Source organism: Bos javanicus, chromosome X (genome assembly GCF_032452875.1).
Source record: "Bos javanicus breed banteng chromosome X, ARS-OSU_banteng_1.0, whole genome shotgun sequence".
NCBI classification, from domain to species: Eukaryota; Metazoa; Chordata; class Mammalia; order Artiodactyla; family Bovidae; genus Bos; species Bos javanicus.
The window spans coordinates 87,730,152-87,746,229 of NC_083897.1; the positions used below are offsets into that span (position 1 = coordinate 87,730,152).

General features: G+C 47.5%; 1 protein-coding gene across 6 annotated transcripts; it reads left to right on the forward strand.

Annotated features, from left to right (window-relative positions):
- The first annotated feature begins 520 nt into the window (after positions 1–520).
- Positions 521–15,596, forward strand: USP11 (ubiquitin specific peptidase 11). Of its 6 annotated transcripts, none has more exons than XM_061409901.1 (21): positions 521–810; positions 7,202–7,311; positions 7,486–7,616; positions 7,957–8,074; positions 8,217–8,362; positions 8,486–8,547; positions 8,665–8,764; positions 9,134–9,307; positions 9,411–9,569; positions 9,962–10,186; positions 10,329–10,412; positions 10,531–10,625; positions 11,435–11,641; positions 12,301–12,353; positions 12,569–12,829; positions 12,904–12,974; positions 13,312–13,424; positions 14,356–14,505; positions 14,611–14,726; positions 14,900–14,988; positions 15,068–15,596. In XM_061409901.1, exons 1-21 carry the CDS (start codon positions 536–538, stop codon positions 15,203–15,205), a joined length of 2,877 nt encoding a protein of 958 aa, XP_061265885.1. In that variant the 5' UTR covers positions 521–535; the 3' UTR covers positions 15,206–15,596. The 6 variants fall into 6 exon arrangements, with proteins under 6 accessions (XP_061265885.1, XP_061265887.1, XP_061265886.1 ...); XM_061409903.1 differs by having other exon boundaries at positions 12,569–12,814; XM_061409902.1 differs by having other exon boundaries at positions 12,572–12,829.
- The last annotated feature ends 482 nt before the right edge of the window (positions 15,597–16,078 follow it).

Genomic DNA, 16,078 nt, shown 5'->3' on the forward strand with positions numbered 1-16,078 from the left:
TATGTGCAATAAAACACCTAAACAGGGCCAACTATTATTATCAGTGCTGTAACTCCAATAAAAATATACCTGGCCTGGGGCTGACTTGCCTTCAACACTTTTGTCAAGAGGATAAATCTAGTTCACACAAGGAAGAGGCCCACAGGCCTGGGTAGCGCCCTGGAAGTCATGCCCTCTTTTGCATTAGTTTCTGATGGAGAAGGGTAGTGCAATGAAGGAAGGGCATCCTGGTCAGGCCTGCAAAAAGGCCGCTCCCAGGATACAGGCGCGCGGTCCTCAGCAGAGCATGGGATAGAAAGGTCCTGGAAGCTTCCCCTGAGCACGTCCCAATATGTCCACCTCGGGGACCACTACCTCTACTTTCCACACAATCGTTTGTCCTGACTCAACATGGCGTTAGAATCCCACAAGACACCTTGGTCCTCAGTTCCCACCTGGAGGATTTACCCCGCCTATTGGTGGCGGAAATCACCGCCCACGGGCCTATGCCTGCCCAGCCCCTCGACGAGTTCGAGCGCGGGGGTCCCTTTTCAAGATGGCAGTAGCCCCCTGGCTGTATGGGGGGCTCTGCTTCCGTTTCCGGGACCAAAATCCGGAAGTGGCCGTTGAGGGGCCCTTCCTACTCCCAGCTGCGGTGGCCGTTAGAGGAGGGCAAATGGCTATGGCGGCGGTCGCAGCGAATCCCGCGGATACGGCTGCGACTGCGGTCGACCACCGAAAGCCACGGCGGGAAAAGGTGCCGGGCCTGGAGAGCCAACGGCGCCAGATCGAGAATGGGCGACGGCGTCCGCTGCGGGTCGGCGAAAGCTGGTAAGGCAGAGCTGAAAGCGGAGCCTCGGCTTGAGGGGACTGTGGGGAACGTGGCGGCGGAGGTCCACGTGAGAGCCGCCCTGGGGAGGAGGAATGGCCTATGGGACTGGGAACGAGAGGGGCGGGGAAGTGCCTAGTCTGAGAAAGAGGTGGGGCCTGTGCGATGCAGCCTGACAGCGCGGCGCGATTTGGCGCGCAGAGGCAGGGGGCGGGTCATGAGAAGGCACGGCCGCGGCGGCGGGGCGAGGCCAGCGAGGTGGACCTTGTAACTTGGGAAGGAGGGGATCTCAACAACAGAGCTGGGGAGCGTAGTCTGCGGGGCGTTACGAAGCATCTGGGGGCGGGCCGTGACTACTGCGCGGCGCCTGAGAACGAATTCAAGGCCGGTGACGTCTGGCTGAGGAGCGGATAGGGAGGCGGAGCGGGTCGGGGAAGAGGGAGGGAGTCGGACCCTGAGTGGTGGAGAGAGCTGGAGCCTGGGAACGAGGCTCGTGACTAGGCCGAGGGGCGTGTCCTGAGGCCGTGAAGAGACTGCAGAGGGGAGGTGGTGCCCGTGAAGCAGAAAATGGCGCCTGCGAATGAGCAAAGCTTGTGAAGCGGCGAGGTTTTTGCCTCTGGCCAAGCTCTTCGTCCCAGGACGGGAGAAAGTGCAGGTGATTGGCACGGGAGGGGCCTTCGATGTTACGTTTGTTTTCTGTTTTAGTAGTGCTTTGTTTTGTAATCAAGAAAAAACAGCTATTTTTAAAATATCAATGCGTATCTTGATAAATTGACTTGTTTAATTGATTTCTTTGCTAACCTCTGCTCGAAATGTACTGTTCCTGGGTTCATTTTATTTCTCGCCGAGTTGCATCTCGTTTTTTAAGTTGTGAAATACGTAAGACCTGCAAAGATTATATGAAACGTTTACGTAGGCCAGGTTGATGGACATTTTATAAAAATAAACGATCTGTACTTTTCAAAAATTTCAAGGTCGGAAAGAACTGTTCCAAGTTGAAGAAATTAACGGGATTTAACGAATGCATAACTAAATGCAATGTGTTATCCTAGATTGGATCCCGGAGCAGAAAAAATAAATTATTTAAAAATCTTTTTTTCACCTCATAAAGTGAACTTTCTCTCTTTTACTGTAAAAGATATGAATGAGGAAATTGATAAAATGTTTACCAAAGTCTGTAGACTAGATGATAGTACTGCTAATTTCTTGGTTTTGATCATTGTATTGTGATTGTGAAAGATAATATCTTTGTTTTTAGGAAATTCATTTAGGGTTAAAGAACCGAAATATTTAAGGTTAAAGAACCATTGTGTAAGCAAGCTTACTGTGAAATGGTTGAAAGAATAGAATATATAAAGACGTGTTTAAAGAAATAATGACCGAGTGAGTAAAAATTTAAATTTGGATAATCTTGAATGAAGGGCACGGAGAAATTCTTTGTATTATTTTTACGACTTTTCTGAGTCTATTTCTAAGTTAAAAATTTAAAGAATAATACAAAATTTGTGAATTAACCACCTAGGTTAAGATTCAAACCGTTACCTTAAGAAATTCTGTGCTGCTCTGGGATGAAAATTCCCCTCCCTGCCTGAATTTTTGATTTAGTTATCAGTTTCCTACCATTGTATGCGTCCCTGAATAGTATTTGTGGTCTAAGCTTTCATTTTATGGGAGGATATGTGTGAAATCAGACTGGCTGCGTATCAAGTACCCTTTGCATCGTATCAGGTGGGTACTCAGTATCTACATGATGTCATTGGTGACGGTAGCCTTGATCACTTGGTGAAGGTATTTGCTGGGTTTCTCCACTGTACTAGTATTATTTTCTTGTTTCTATACGGAGTGAGTCTTTATGTCCATCCTTACCTCAGAACGTTTCAAGAGTCTTACTGTTTCATGCAGTGTAAATGCTGAAATTCTTACAGTGACTTGCAGGGCTTTACAGTTTCCAGGCTGGTATCTGGCTGTGATCGTTTCTCCCATTTCTCTTCAGATTACCCTCCCCCCTTATTTTCTCCATCCGGCTGTATTGGCTGTATTGGCTGTATTGGACTCTTGGCATTCCTGCATTGCCGCAAGCAAGCTCTCACCTTAAAGCCTTTAGGATAGAAGTGAGGTTTGCTCCTTTTAGAGTTCTTTAATCACAGTACTAGCGAAATACATATTCCTGTTACTGGAGAAACAAGTTAAGATTCCCCAAATCGGAAATATGAAACCAAGCAGTTTTACTATTACACTATAGCTCTCCAGCAAGGTACAGCCTCAGTCCATCTTGAGAGTAAACGACAATAACAGAAATATTGCTATAGTCCATTTGGAGGTGTTCAGAAGGGCTTGCAGGCTTTAGTTCCTGCCCCATCTTTCTTACTTTTACAGTCTTGTGACAATAGCCTTTAAAAGTATCCCACCCATACCAGGTTTCCTTTTGGTGTGTTGAAAGTGTTTTGGAAGTAGATAGAGTTTGTGGTTGCACAACACTGAATGTACTAAATGCCATTAAATTGTTCACTTTTAAATGGTTAATTTTATGTTATTTGAATAATAAAATTACGATGTGTCAATAAAAAGAATTATCCCATCAATGTTGGTTAAGCATTGAAGCCAGTTTAATTTGCTGTCTTTTTTATAAGGGGTCACTGGAGTGATCAGGAATTTTGTGTTCATAAAGCATTTCAAAGTCTTGGACCTATCGCAAATCATATACCTAAATATACATGTTAATATTTGCACTTTCTAGCTTTTGTCAACTGGCAGATCTGGGTGAGGGCATTTAATTTATTTGGCTATCTAAACTGATTAATTTCTGGGATAAGCTTAAATTTTAAGAGAAAATTCAAATCAATGATAGTATAGCCTCCTTGGCAAATTTTCGAAAGTGAACCATCTGAAGTTAAATCTGGGGTAGTGAAGGAGCCTCTGGTTGTTTGCAGGGTGTAGATAGTTTCCTAACAAGAGGTAGATAAGCATGAGCCTGTCTTTGTTCAGATCAAAGAAGGTGGCTGCCTGGGTGCAGTGTTGCAGAATCGATTGTGATGTGTGAAGGGAAAACAATTTCTCTCCGGAACTTAAGAGACTAGCCAGTGGCCAAGGCGTATTTATCCTGTGTAACAGCTGTAGCAGCAATTGTCAACCAAACATGTGAAAATTTCAGTCGGTTTAGTTCTAGGGTCTTCATTAAAGGTTAGTGCTGTGCAGACTTCTCCTAAAGCTGTTACACAGGATAATTATGCCTTGGCCACTGGATCTAATGAAAGAGTGAAATAAATAATAGGCCTCCAACAATTCCCCTGTAATTGAGTCAGCACCCCTAGTATCTGCTCAGATTTTTTATGAACCAAAAAGGGAAAGGGGGTTGTGAGTCTAAAGTTCTAGAGGGGGGGATCTTTTGGTAGAAAGTTACTGTACTAGTCTTTGTTGCTTGAAAAAGAGTATGCTCTTTAGCTTCAAAAGTATGCAGTTATTGAAAGGTTTTTATATTAGTATATCTAATTATATATAATTAACCATAACTAACCTAGGAAGATAAACTTTCTTTTTGGTTTGTCATTTTTAAAAATTTTAAAAAGTTTGAAAAATGAAAAATTTTAGGTAAACCTAATGCATTCCTTTTGTAGGGAGTAGATCTTTGTGATATCTCCCAGAGATAGTTTAGGCAGAAAAGAACATTTGAACAATGTTACTGTTCTTACTTTGGCCTGCATTTTGGAAAGACAAAGCAAGAATAGTTCGTTGTTTTATATTTATTTCTGTATTTTTGGCTGCGTCAGGTCTTAGTTGCAGCGTGTGTACTCAGTAGCCCTGCAGCATGTGAGATCTTACAGGGATCGAACCCCCATCCCCTGCATGGTAAGGCAGGTCTCAACCACCGACCAGCAAGGGAATCCCAAGAATAGTTGTTGTTGCTTTTTTAAAAACAAAATATAAATCGAAGTGAAGACAAGAAATATTTATAGTCAACCTTGTAAAACATACAGTGATAAATAGCAACGATTATTGGGAGCTTAACTTTTCTTAAAAGCAAGAATTCTTTTTAAAAAGTGAGTTAAGAGAGGTCAAAAGGCACCAAGAGTTGACAGTAATTTGGTGACAAAAAAGGAGCTTCCAGTCTGGGCATAAGTTAACGTAGTCATTTTCTAGGGGGGAAAAAAAAAAACCCAATTCTAATTTTCCTCCTTTGGTGCATTATTCATGTAACAATTTACAGAAAGGACTTATTTATATCCATTTTTATTTATGTATTTAGGCTTATATAGATATATAAGTAATTTAGAACAGTGTAATTTATATCTGAATAAGCTAACAACCTTTTAATAAAATGAGTAGGAAATCATATCTTAGTTTATATCCATATTTCTGTTTCTCCATAATTATTATACCTAGCAATGTCATGATTAACCAAAATAACCGATATTTTCTCCAGACACGAGAAATCTAGAGGACAGACAATCTTGTTTAGTAATTTCTTTCCATAAGTACAAGTTTCATATCACTTGAACAAATTGGAGGAAACAGAAACATAAGTGACTTTAACAAGATCCATCTTATTTCTGTATATTAGCAATAAGAAATCAGAAAGTTAGAATTTTAGAGATACATTTACATTAGCAACCAAAAAAAAAAAAAAACATGAGCATGTAGGAGTAAATGTAATCATGTGCGTGCTTTTCCATTAGACACTGACAACTCTATATGTCCTGTCACCTGAGCTGACAAATTATGAGCCATCCCAATTCAGAAATGTTAAAAAAAATTCAAAGTGTCTTTGAATTGAAAAAAACATTGTAGTAATATTTTGTGAAAATTTATGTAAAGCTTCAGTCTTCTATGAAGGCTTCAGAAATTCATGTTGTAGCCAGGTGTGGAGGTTTTGTTTACCACTGTAAATAAAAAGTTATTTTAATGTTAATTTTCCTTTAAAATCTGCTTTAAAAAAACCTGTTAAGCTGTGCCTCCTTTTGTGTCAAAGTTCCCATTAACAAGAAACTAGCTTTACTGAGTAAATTCACCTCATAGACCATCCACAGAAGCAGTTAAAACCTTGAAGGTACAAGTGGTAGAGGGTAAAGTCCGTGATAGAATCTTCTAGATGGGTGTCTGTGGCATGAACGACCAGGGTGGGGAGGGTGTGTGTGTGTGTCCCCAGCCTGAGTGAAGTGTGGGATCTGGGGGGGGTCACTGCAAACCGCCCCCCTCCAAATAAATAAAACAGCCCGCAGAAAAGTTTGCCTATTTTGGGCGACATTCCAGGTTAACAAAGAAAAGTGCCATTTTAAAGAATCTAATGTATACAGTTAAATAGCTAGAAAACGGTTACATATTTTTCATCCATTTTGTAGCTTTTTGAAAAGTTTTTATTTGAGGCTGTTAAATACTTTGGATAGCCTTCTATGTATCAAAAATTGCATAGCAGGAACTTCCCTGGCAATCTGATGGTTAAGACCGTCAGCTTCCACTGCAGGGGGTCATGATTTGATCCCTGGATGGGGAACTAAGATCATGCTGTGGGGCATGCCGCTCCTCAAAAAAAAAGTCCGTTTCAGAGCAGGTTTCTGTTGCAGAGCGATGAGGTGGGGGTCGAGGGGTGCCGGCATGAGGATTATGTGTACGTGAACTTTGTTGTCTGAGCCCTAGGATTGGAATGATAACAGCTAATGTTTATTTAGCACTTTCTATATATCAGATATTCTGCAGACTTGAGAATTTCTCATGGCATTCTACACAGGCACATTTCAGCAGTCCTAAATGTTTATCCTAGTAGTGCCTATAAAAGTGTCTCCTTTAAAAGAGAGCAGGTCAAACTGTACTTAAAGATGGTTCAGATGGTAAATTTTATGTTACATGTTTTTCACAGTTTTACACAGAGTGAGCTAGTCACCATACGATTAGAAATTTATTATAACATCAAAATAAATCCTAAAGACAAAAAAATTATTTTAAAGGTCACAGTGTGCAGTTTTTGAAGGAGGACTTTGTGATTCTTTTAGCAGTTGAAATTTTTTTAAATTTCTGAGTGGATTTTCCATATTTAACAATCCATTTCTCAGCTGAAGAGTTTTGTATCCTGTACAAACATTGCACATTCAAAAAATGGCTGAAGTCTTATAACATTAGCTGCAAATAACAATTATTTTGAATCTAATTTGATTGTGTTACCCCACAGACTAATACAAGTAAATTATCATTTATTCTATAATAAAATCTCATGTTTTCTGGCATCATGGTATGAGTTTGGTTTTGGTTGTTGTTTTATTTTTTAGCTCTGTATTAGTTTCAGATGTTCATGAAACTTATCTTCTTGGTAACGTGTGGATACGTTTAGTCCAATAACCATGGGACGTGGTACCACACACCACCAGATAACTGTGCGACACCCTTGTCACCTGTCTGGTCCAGGTTCCTCGTGGGGCATCACTGGTACAAGCAGTGGGAGGTGTACGTGCAGGGAGGAAATCAGGACTCCAGCACCTTCCCTGGCTGCATCAACAATGCTGAACTCTTTGAAGGTACCAGGCTTCTGCCTCCCCATGTCAGCTGAGCCCTGGACTTCTTGTCATCTCTGTCCCAACAAACGATCATGAGCCCCTTCTCTGTGCTAGGTCATTGGTGAGATGGCCAGACTGACTCATCACTTTCCTTCCCTGATTGTTCCTCTGCCACCTCCCCCTGCCCTCCTGCAGACCAGGTAAACTGGCGCCTCAAGAAGGGATTGGTGGAAGGTGAGGACTATGTGCTGCTCCCAGCGGCTGCTTGGCATTACCTGGTCAACTGGTATGGTCTAGAGCATGGCCAGCCTCCCATTGAACGCAAGGTATAGTGGGTGGTGCGGGTGCTGCAGGGTGGGGGTTGACTTCTGGTGGGGGGAAGCGTAGGAAGAAGGCCTTAAAGGTCCAGGACGGGTCCAGACCTGTGTGTTCATGTCCGCTGTATCCATACACCTGGCTCTGCCCTTCTTAGGTCATTAGACGATATCTTGCTGCATCCCCTGTGTTTGCTTGCCTGTGTGTGCTCACTTCACACAGCCTCGTACGTGTGTCTGTGCCATGTGTGTTCGTCTCTGTGGATGCTCCTCTGATTGCAGAGGTGGTCACCCTGTGTTGGTGTGTGCACACGGTGGGTACGCCAGTGTGTGTACCCTTCCCTCCTTGCAGGTTGTGGAACTGCCCAGCACCCACAAGGTTGAAGTGTACTCAGTAGAACTGTTGCTTGTCCGGCACAGTGATATGGACACACCTCACACGGCTCAATTCAGCCAGACAGATTCTGTTGGTGAGCCCATGGGTCATGGAATGGATTGGCATTCCCGGCAACAGTCATGGTTCAGTGATCTAAGGAGTCTGAGGTCAAGAAGGAGGGGATCCTTCAGGGTACCAGGACGACCTTGAACAACGTGCACCATCCCCCTCCACAGACCTAGTTTTGCACACCGCTCGAGAGCAGTTTCTGGTGAGCCCCCAGGAAGAGACTCGGCTGTGGATCAAGAACGCGGAGGGCTCTTTTGAGAGGTTGTGCAACACCCGCGTCACAGTGCTTGACGCCGCTCTCAAGACTGGGCAGGTGAGGGTGGGGAGGACTTGTTTGCCCACAGGCCATGCTCAGATTCAGAGAAGTGAGAGCTCGGTACCCATGGGCCCTCCATGAATGCCTTCCCTGTTTTTTACTCCTCTTCCTCCAACCCAGGTGGTTGTCATGGAGACCCGAAACAAGGATGGCACTTGGCCCAGTGCCCAGCCACATGACACGTGAGCCTTCGGGGTTTCTGGTCCAGAGTGGGGTCCCACAGTCGGCACACTGAGCCCATGAGCACATTTTCTCTGTGCATGGTAGTTCTTCAGCTGATAAAAACTCATCCGTTTCAGGCGCAGCACATTGGAGGAGGAAGAGGACTTCCAGGGCCAGCCAGGCATCTGTGGTCTTACCAATCTGGGCAACACATGCTTCATGAACTCGGCCCTGCAGGTTGGACCATGAGGTCTAGGTCTGGTGCAGCATGGGGGTGGATTCACGAATTGGAAATGGAGGACAGAGTTGGGGGCACTGCAGGGCAAGGTGTCAGGTTGGAAGCTAGGTCCCCACAGTCTGGCTTGATGTGCCCATGTTTCTTTCTGAAATACCTGTGCCTTTCCTCTCCACTTGCTCCCTGCTCTCCCTAGTCTCCTCTCCTTCATCACCACATTCTTCTTTCTCCTGAAGTGCTGTTCTCTCCTCTCCCCTACTCCTCTGCCCATTCCTTTCTTTCCCCTTCATCCTCCTCCCCCTTCCTTTCATCCATCCCCACCTTGGTTACCTTTTTCTCCCCTTCACTCACCTGGCTCCTGCCTCCTACAGTGCCTCAGTAACGTGCCGCAGCTCACAGAGTACTTCCTTAAAAACCGATACCTGGAGGAGCTCAACTTCTGCAACCCACTGGGCATGAAGGGGGAGATTGCACAGGCCTATGCGGACCTGGTGAAACAGGCATGGTCTGGCCACCACCGCTCCATTGTGCCCCAGGTGTTCAAGGTGTGGCTCAGCCCTGGCTAGCCCCTATCTGCCCCCCAACCCCCACCCCCCACCCCCCACTCATCTCCTCCCTCATGCCTTGACGCCCCGCCCATCTCCTCAGACCAAGGTCGGCCACTTTGCGTCCCAGTTTCTGGGCTACCAGCAGCATGACTCACAGGAGCTGCTGTCGTTCCTCCTGGATGGGCTACACGAGGACCTCAATCGCATCAAGAAGAAGGAATATGTGGAGCTATGTGATGCTGCTGGGAGGCCAGATCAGGTGGGTGCTTCCAGAAGACCCCCATCATGAGAGCCTTGTTAAAGCCACTAGGACCTCTGCCACAGGGATTTTCTGGCCCCCCTGGGGTGCCCTCACCACTCCCCATTTTTGGTTAAGCTCATCTTCCCTGACCTCAGTCCCATCCTCATCTTCACCATATCTCCACATCTGCTCCTACACCCAGTGAGAGTTAACTCCCACCCAGTCTCCTTCCCCAAGTAACCGCTAGCCCTGACAGTGAACAACACAGTCTCCAGGTGGCCCTCACTATAATTCTGTCTCTGGACTTTACCAGTGGCCTTAACCTTTACTCCCATGCGCACCCTGCCTGCAAACCATGGTTTTCCCCAGCCCCTGGCATCCCTCACCACTCAGCACTACACTGTCAACAGGAGGTTGCTCAGGAAGCTTGGCAAAACCACAAACGGCGGAATGATTCTGTGATCGTGGACACTTTCCATGGCCTCTTCAAATCCACACTGGTGTGCCCTGATTGTGGCAATGTGTCTGTGACCTTCGACCCCTTCTGCTACCTCAGTGTCCCACTGCCTGTGAGCCATAAGAGGGTCATGGAGGTCTTCTTTGTCTCCATGGACCCCCGCCGCAAGCCGGAGCAGGTATGAGGGGAACGAGGACGGGGGTGTAATGAGGGACCTGCACTCATAGAGTTGGTTTGATTACTCAGCCATACCTCAGGGTTTCCTGCACTAACTCACCACACATCCTTCTGCTCTTCTGTGGTTACCATTTCTCCCTCAGCACCGGCTCGTGGTCCCCAAGAAAGGCAAGATCTCGGATCTGTGTGTGGCTCTGGCCAAACACACTGGCATCTCGCCAGAAAGGGTGAGGCTCTGCAGATGGAAGGAAGGTGGGATACAGGGGCAAGGAAACCAAGGGAGGCAGAAAGGCCTGTGGGAGATCTTGCAGACTGATCGGTCCCCTCTCTGTAACCCATTCCCAGATGATGGTGGCTGATGTCTTCAGTCACCGCTTCTACAAGATCTACCAGCTGGAGGAGTCCCTGAGCAGCATCTTGGACCGAGATGATATCTTCATGTGAGTAAGAAGACCAGGGGAGATGAGGGTTTCTTAGGAACCTCCTTTGTTAACCACCTTCCCTCTCCCTTCCTCAGCCTGCTCAGGGCTTCAGCCATGTACCTTAGCAAGGCAGGCTGCTAGGGGCTGTCAGTGAGTGGGGTGAAATCCTTATGCAGGGTGTCCTTGGGTGTTTTCTTCCTTATTATGTGAGGGAGGCTCCTGTTTATTTTATTCAGCACTTAACTAGTACCTCATATGTGCCAGATGCTGATCTGCACTCCTTACTCACTTTGCAGGCCACAAAACCCAAATGATTTTTAAGATAGGGAATGTTAAGCTGCTTTCTGAACATAAAAGCATTCAGAACAAGTTTGGGACTTCCCTGGCAGTTAGGACTTTGTGCTTCCACTTCAGGGAGCATGGGTTCTATCCCTGATTGGGAACTAAGGTCCCACATGCCATGTGGTGTGGCCAAAAAGAAAAACATGTTTGAAATGTTTGGGTAACTGAAATAGAAGGTGCTTTATGAGTAGAAAAGTTATTTGTAACCAAGCAGTTTTCCAAAAAAAAAAAAAATTGTTTTAGATCCTTGTGTCACGAAAAATTTTTGTCAGCTCCCTCAGTGCTCTAATAACACCAAAAGACTTTATCTAATATCACATAAACAAGGTGCTGTGTAAATGATCCAAAACCCTGGGTGACTCTTTGGACCCTTTTAAGAATACTTTCAGGCTGTGAGTAGTGAGTGGCTGGAGCAACTGGGGCAGAGTCCTTGAATCCCTCTTGGGTATATTTATCAGACGGGACCTGATGTTCATCTCCCACAGATATGAGGTGTCGGGCAGGGCTGCTATTGGTGAGAACTCCAGAGAGGATGTTGTGCTTCCTATCTACCTGCGGGAGCGCACCCCAGCCCGGGACTATAACAGTTCCTATTATGGCTTGATGCTCTTTGGGCACCCGCTCCTGGTGTCAGTGCCCCGGGACCGGCTCTCGTGGGACGCCCTGTATCACATCCTGCTGTACCGCCTCTCGTGAGTCTGCGCTTCCAGGTCAGGTGGGGAGGTGGGGTCAGAACTCAGAGCCGAGTGTCCAACCACTTGGTTGCCACCTTCCGTCCAGCTCCTGAAGACAGTTCAAACTTAACATGGCCAGAGAGTAACTTGTAGGCTTTTTTCTTCCTCTAAATTTCTGACTTCGCCACCACCTCACCTAGGTGCCAGGGATATAGGAGTGAACATGGCAGACAACGTCATCTTGTACTTAATTGTCTTCCTAGGAGAGTCTTGGTTATTTGTGTTTCGATCGATTTTTATTGTGCTTAAAACCCAGAGTCCCCACCAGGCAAACAGCAGTGCACTATCTGGCTTCACCTCTCCCTCACGTGGCACTTATGCATGCTCCTCGGAGGCCTTCCCTGATGGAAATGTGCAGCTGATCATGTATCTGTATAACAGTGGCTTATCATACTTAAGATCCACACTCCTTAACTGTGGCCCACAAGATCCTCCATTGTCAGGCCATCTCTTCCCACGTTCCTGTAGCATCTCTTGAGACCTTCTGGCTCCTCCTCCACAACTGTGTGTGTGGGGGTTGACCCATGGCTTCCCATCATAAGCAAAGTAGACTTCTGGGCTCTGTCCTCCCTGCCCTCTGGCGCCCTCCTTGAGAGTCTCCTCTGTTCTGTTGGCAGACGCTACGTGACCAGACCCAGCTCGGATGATGAGGATGACGGGGATGAGAAAGGTGAGGAAGAGGAAGGAGAGCAAATCCGCAAGGATGAGTGTCTGTACATGGATCCACAAGGATGAGGGTCTCCCATGGCCTGAGGGAGGGTCAGTGGGTCAGTGGTGGGTCTGGGGTGGGTCTGACACACACACAGGGTCCACCTGGATGTGCATTGCTGCTCAGCCCTCTGGGGTTCACACATTCCCACCTCTGACATCCTCCCCCAATCCTAGCAGACCTGGAGGATAAGGATAGGCTCCCTAAGCCTGGACGTGTGACTGAGGGCAGCTCCCAAGACCCTGGGCTGGAGCAGGCTGGACCTAGCTCCAGAGTCGTGAGCAGAAGTCGGGCCCCTGTGGACAACTCTCCTGGGCCATCTCACTGGCCCCAGAGGGCACGGCGCAAGCACCTCTTCACCCTGCACACAGTGAATTCCAATGGGACCAGTGACCGCTCGACCTTCAACGAGGATACCCATGGTGTCTCCTTCAGCTGTGAGCCAGGATTGGGAGGCGGGAGGGGGTATTCCTTGGCAGCAGGGCCCATGACCACCTCCCCTCGCCCCTAGCCCAGCCGTACATTGCCATCGACTGGGAACCAGAGATGAAGAAGCGTTACTATGACGAGGTGGAGGCTGAGGTAAAGGAGATCTCGGGGATGGCAGGGAGGGGGATGCACTTTCAGTTGGCACCACACACACCCTCTCCTACCTCAGCTGAGCCGTGATCACAGAGCTCCCGGGGCCTCAGATTCTTAACTTCAAAGTCCATGCCCTTAACCACTTAGCGTGCATCTTCCACCCCTACTCCTTTTTATCCCCCAAGGGAATGGCTACTCACTCCAGTATTCTTGCCTGGAGAATTCCATGGACAGAGGAGCCTGGCAGGCTACAGTCCACAGGGTCACAAAGAGTCCAACACAGCTGAGTGACTTTCACTTTTCATCCTCATACCTGCCATCCACTCCCCAAACCTAGGGCTACGTGAAGCATGACTGCGTTGGGTACGTGCTGAAGAAGGCACCAGTGCAGCTGCAGGAATGCATTGAGCTCTTCACCACCGTTGAGACCCTAGAGAAGGAAAACCCCTGGTAAGGGACCAGAACAGGGCCTCTGGGGGTGCTATTAGGTAGGACCACCTCCGCCCAGCCCCTGTTACCACTAAATACACCTTCCCCCACCTGCTCATTCGATCGCCTCCTGCCACTCTGGCCACCAACAGCCCAAGCCTATTTCCACCTCAGAGCCTTTGCCCGAGCTGTTCCTTCTCCCAAAATCATCCTTCCTCCAATTATCTACAGGACTTGACCTCCTTCATTTTGCTCAAGTCTCTCTTCAAATATCACCTTATCAGAGAGGCCTTCTCTTATTCTTGTGTTAAAAACTGCTTCTCCCCCAGCCATCAGCTCCCTCCATTCCTTTCATGTGCTGTTTTTGTCTGAGCCTAGCATTTCTTTTTTGCTCCATTAACACCCCTTGATGTCACATCTTAGGTTCTTCTCTTACGTCGTTTTTTGTCTTTCCTGTTAGAGTGAGCCCCTTGAGAGTGAAAACATTTTAAGTTCACTGTGTGTCTCTTCTCATTGGTTATAATGGTGTGGGCTGTGCAGTAGATGCTCATTAAGATGTTGGAGAATAAGTGAAACAGAAAGAACTGAAAAGATAAAGCCAATCTCAAAAATAAGAGGAGCATCTCCACGAAGCAGAAAGGGAACAAATGTGAAGTAGTGCCGTCTACTTCATATCAACAGTAGGCCGTCAGCAAATACCTGGCGAGTGAGTAAAACAGAAGAGAGAAAACCAGAGGGACAGAGGCAGGCTCAAAAAGATGACTAGGGTCTGCCAGACCAGAATCCAAACAAAAACACATGCCAGTACAAAAGTGCCTATGTTGGGCAATTGATAAGTACGTGGCAAGGTTTTAACAAGCATGCTGAAGTAACATAGGAGTAGGCCCATCAAAGCTACATGGCAACAAGAGCTCAGAAAGTGTCTGTCTCCTGACCTGGGCTCCATCTCTAGGTACTGCCCCACTTGCAAGCAGCACCAGCTGGCCACCAAGAAGCTGGACCTGTGGATGCTACCAGAGACACTCATCATCCACCTGAAGCGCTTTTCCTACACCAAGTTCTCCAGAGAAAAGCTGGACACCCTTGTGGAGTTTCCTATCCGGTCTGGGGCCTGGGGAGGCTGGCTGGGGGCAGGAGTGGGGTGGGGAGGAAGGCAGGGACTGGGGGAAGGGGGCGCCACTGATATTAACCCTTGCCACACCCACAGGGACCTGGACTTCTCTGAGTTTGTCATCAAGCCACAGAACGACTCAGCCCGGGAGCTGTACAAATACGATCTGATCGCAGTTTCCAACCATTATGGGGGCCTGCGGGATGGACACTGTATGTACCCAGGGGCATGCTCAGAGTGGGGGCAATGGGGTTGGGATGTCCCAGTGGGTAAGTAGATGTGTGAACCAGTGGCAAGGTCATTGGTGTCAGAGGAGTGAGAGAGCGAACGTGGACCCTTCTTAGGGGCAGGAAGGTAGGTGAGGACTGCCTGCCCTCTCTTACAGACACGACATTTGCCTGCAACAAGGACAGTGGTCAGTGGCACTACTTCGATGACAGCAGCGTCTCACCTGTGACAGAGAATCAGATTGAGGTGATTCCTATCTTCCTTCCTCCCCTTCTCCCGATACCTTCTTCCCCAACCCACGCTGACTCCTGTCTTCTCCTCACAGTCCAAGGCAGCCTATGTCCTCTTCTACCAACGCCAGGACGTGGCACGCCGTCTGCAAACCCAGGCCAGCTCGTCAAAGCCCCCCGCATCGTCTGCCTGTGGTGCCCCACCCAAATCAGAGTTCGTGGATGTAAACTGAGGGGCCCTGGCCCTGCCACCAGGAAGGAAGCTGTCCCGGCTCTCTTCCTTCCTGAAGCCACCCCCATTCTCTTAACCCGAGTTATAGGTGCCCCACGCCAGGCGTCACAGGCTTAGTTGTGGCTACTGTTCTCCTTGCTGCTATGTTGCGCTCTCCCAGGGAAGAAGAGGTCGTGTCTCCTTCCAGCAGTGTGTTCCCTGCCCGTGTTTGCCCTTTAGAGCATTAACCTTCCTTCTATTCTCTATTTATGATTCTCCCCTTCCTTCTTGTTCTCAATCTGGGGTGTTCTCAGGGGGTGGGGGTGGGGTGCACCTGAACAGAGTGTATTTTCTTATTGAGACCCTGTACCTTGCGCTGTGTATATATAAAAGTGCCAGTGTGTTCCTTGACATTGTGGGTTTTTTTTTTTCCACATCCTTAACCAAGCACCAGTATTGTGCCTGTGTGCGTAGTGAATGCCAGGTGTGTGATGGCTGCTGCTCTTGAGTGCTCATTGAGCACCATCTGTGTGCCAGGTCCTATTCTAAGTGCTTGTGAAGCACCATCTGTGCGCCAGACACAACTCTCAGCACCAACTGCATGCCCAGTGTTTTCTAAAACATTTTGCAAATATTGACTCATAATCCTCACAAGAGTCTCACGCGGGAGTTGTCATTGCCAATTTCAGGTGGGCAAACAGATGCAGAGGTCAAGTAATTGCTCTAGTTATGTCCAGAGGTCTAGGCACCTCATCACTTACACTGGAGGTAGTAGTCCCCAAAGGGGACATTTGACCTCTGTGGACCCAGGATGGAAGTGGTAGTGGACATGACTTGTGCTCAGCTTCTGTGGGAAAGGTGTGTCTGGAACAGACAGGCATGTGTGGGGGCAAAT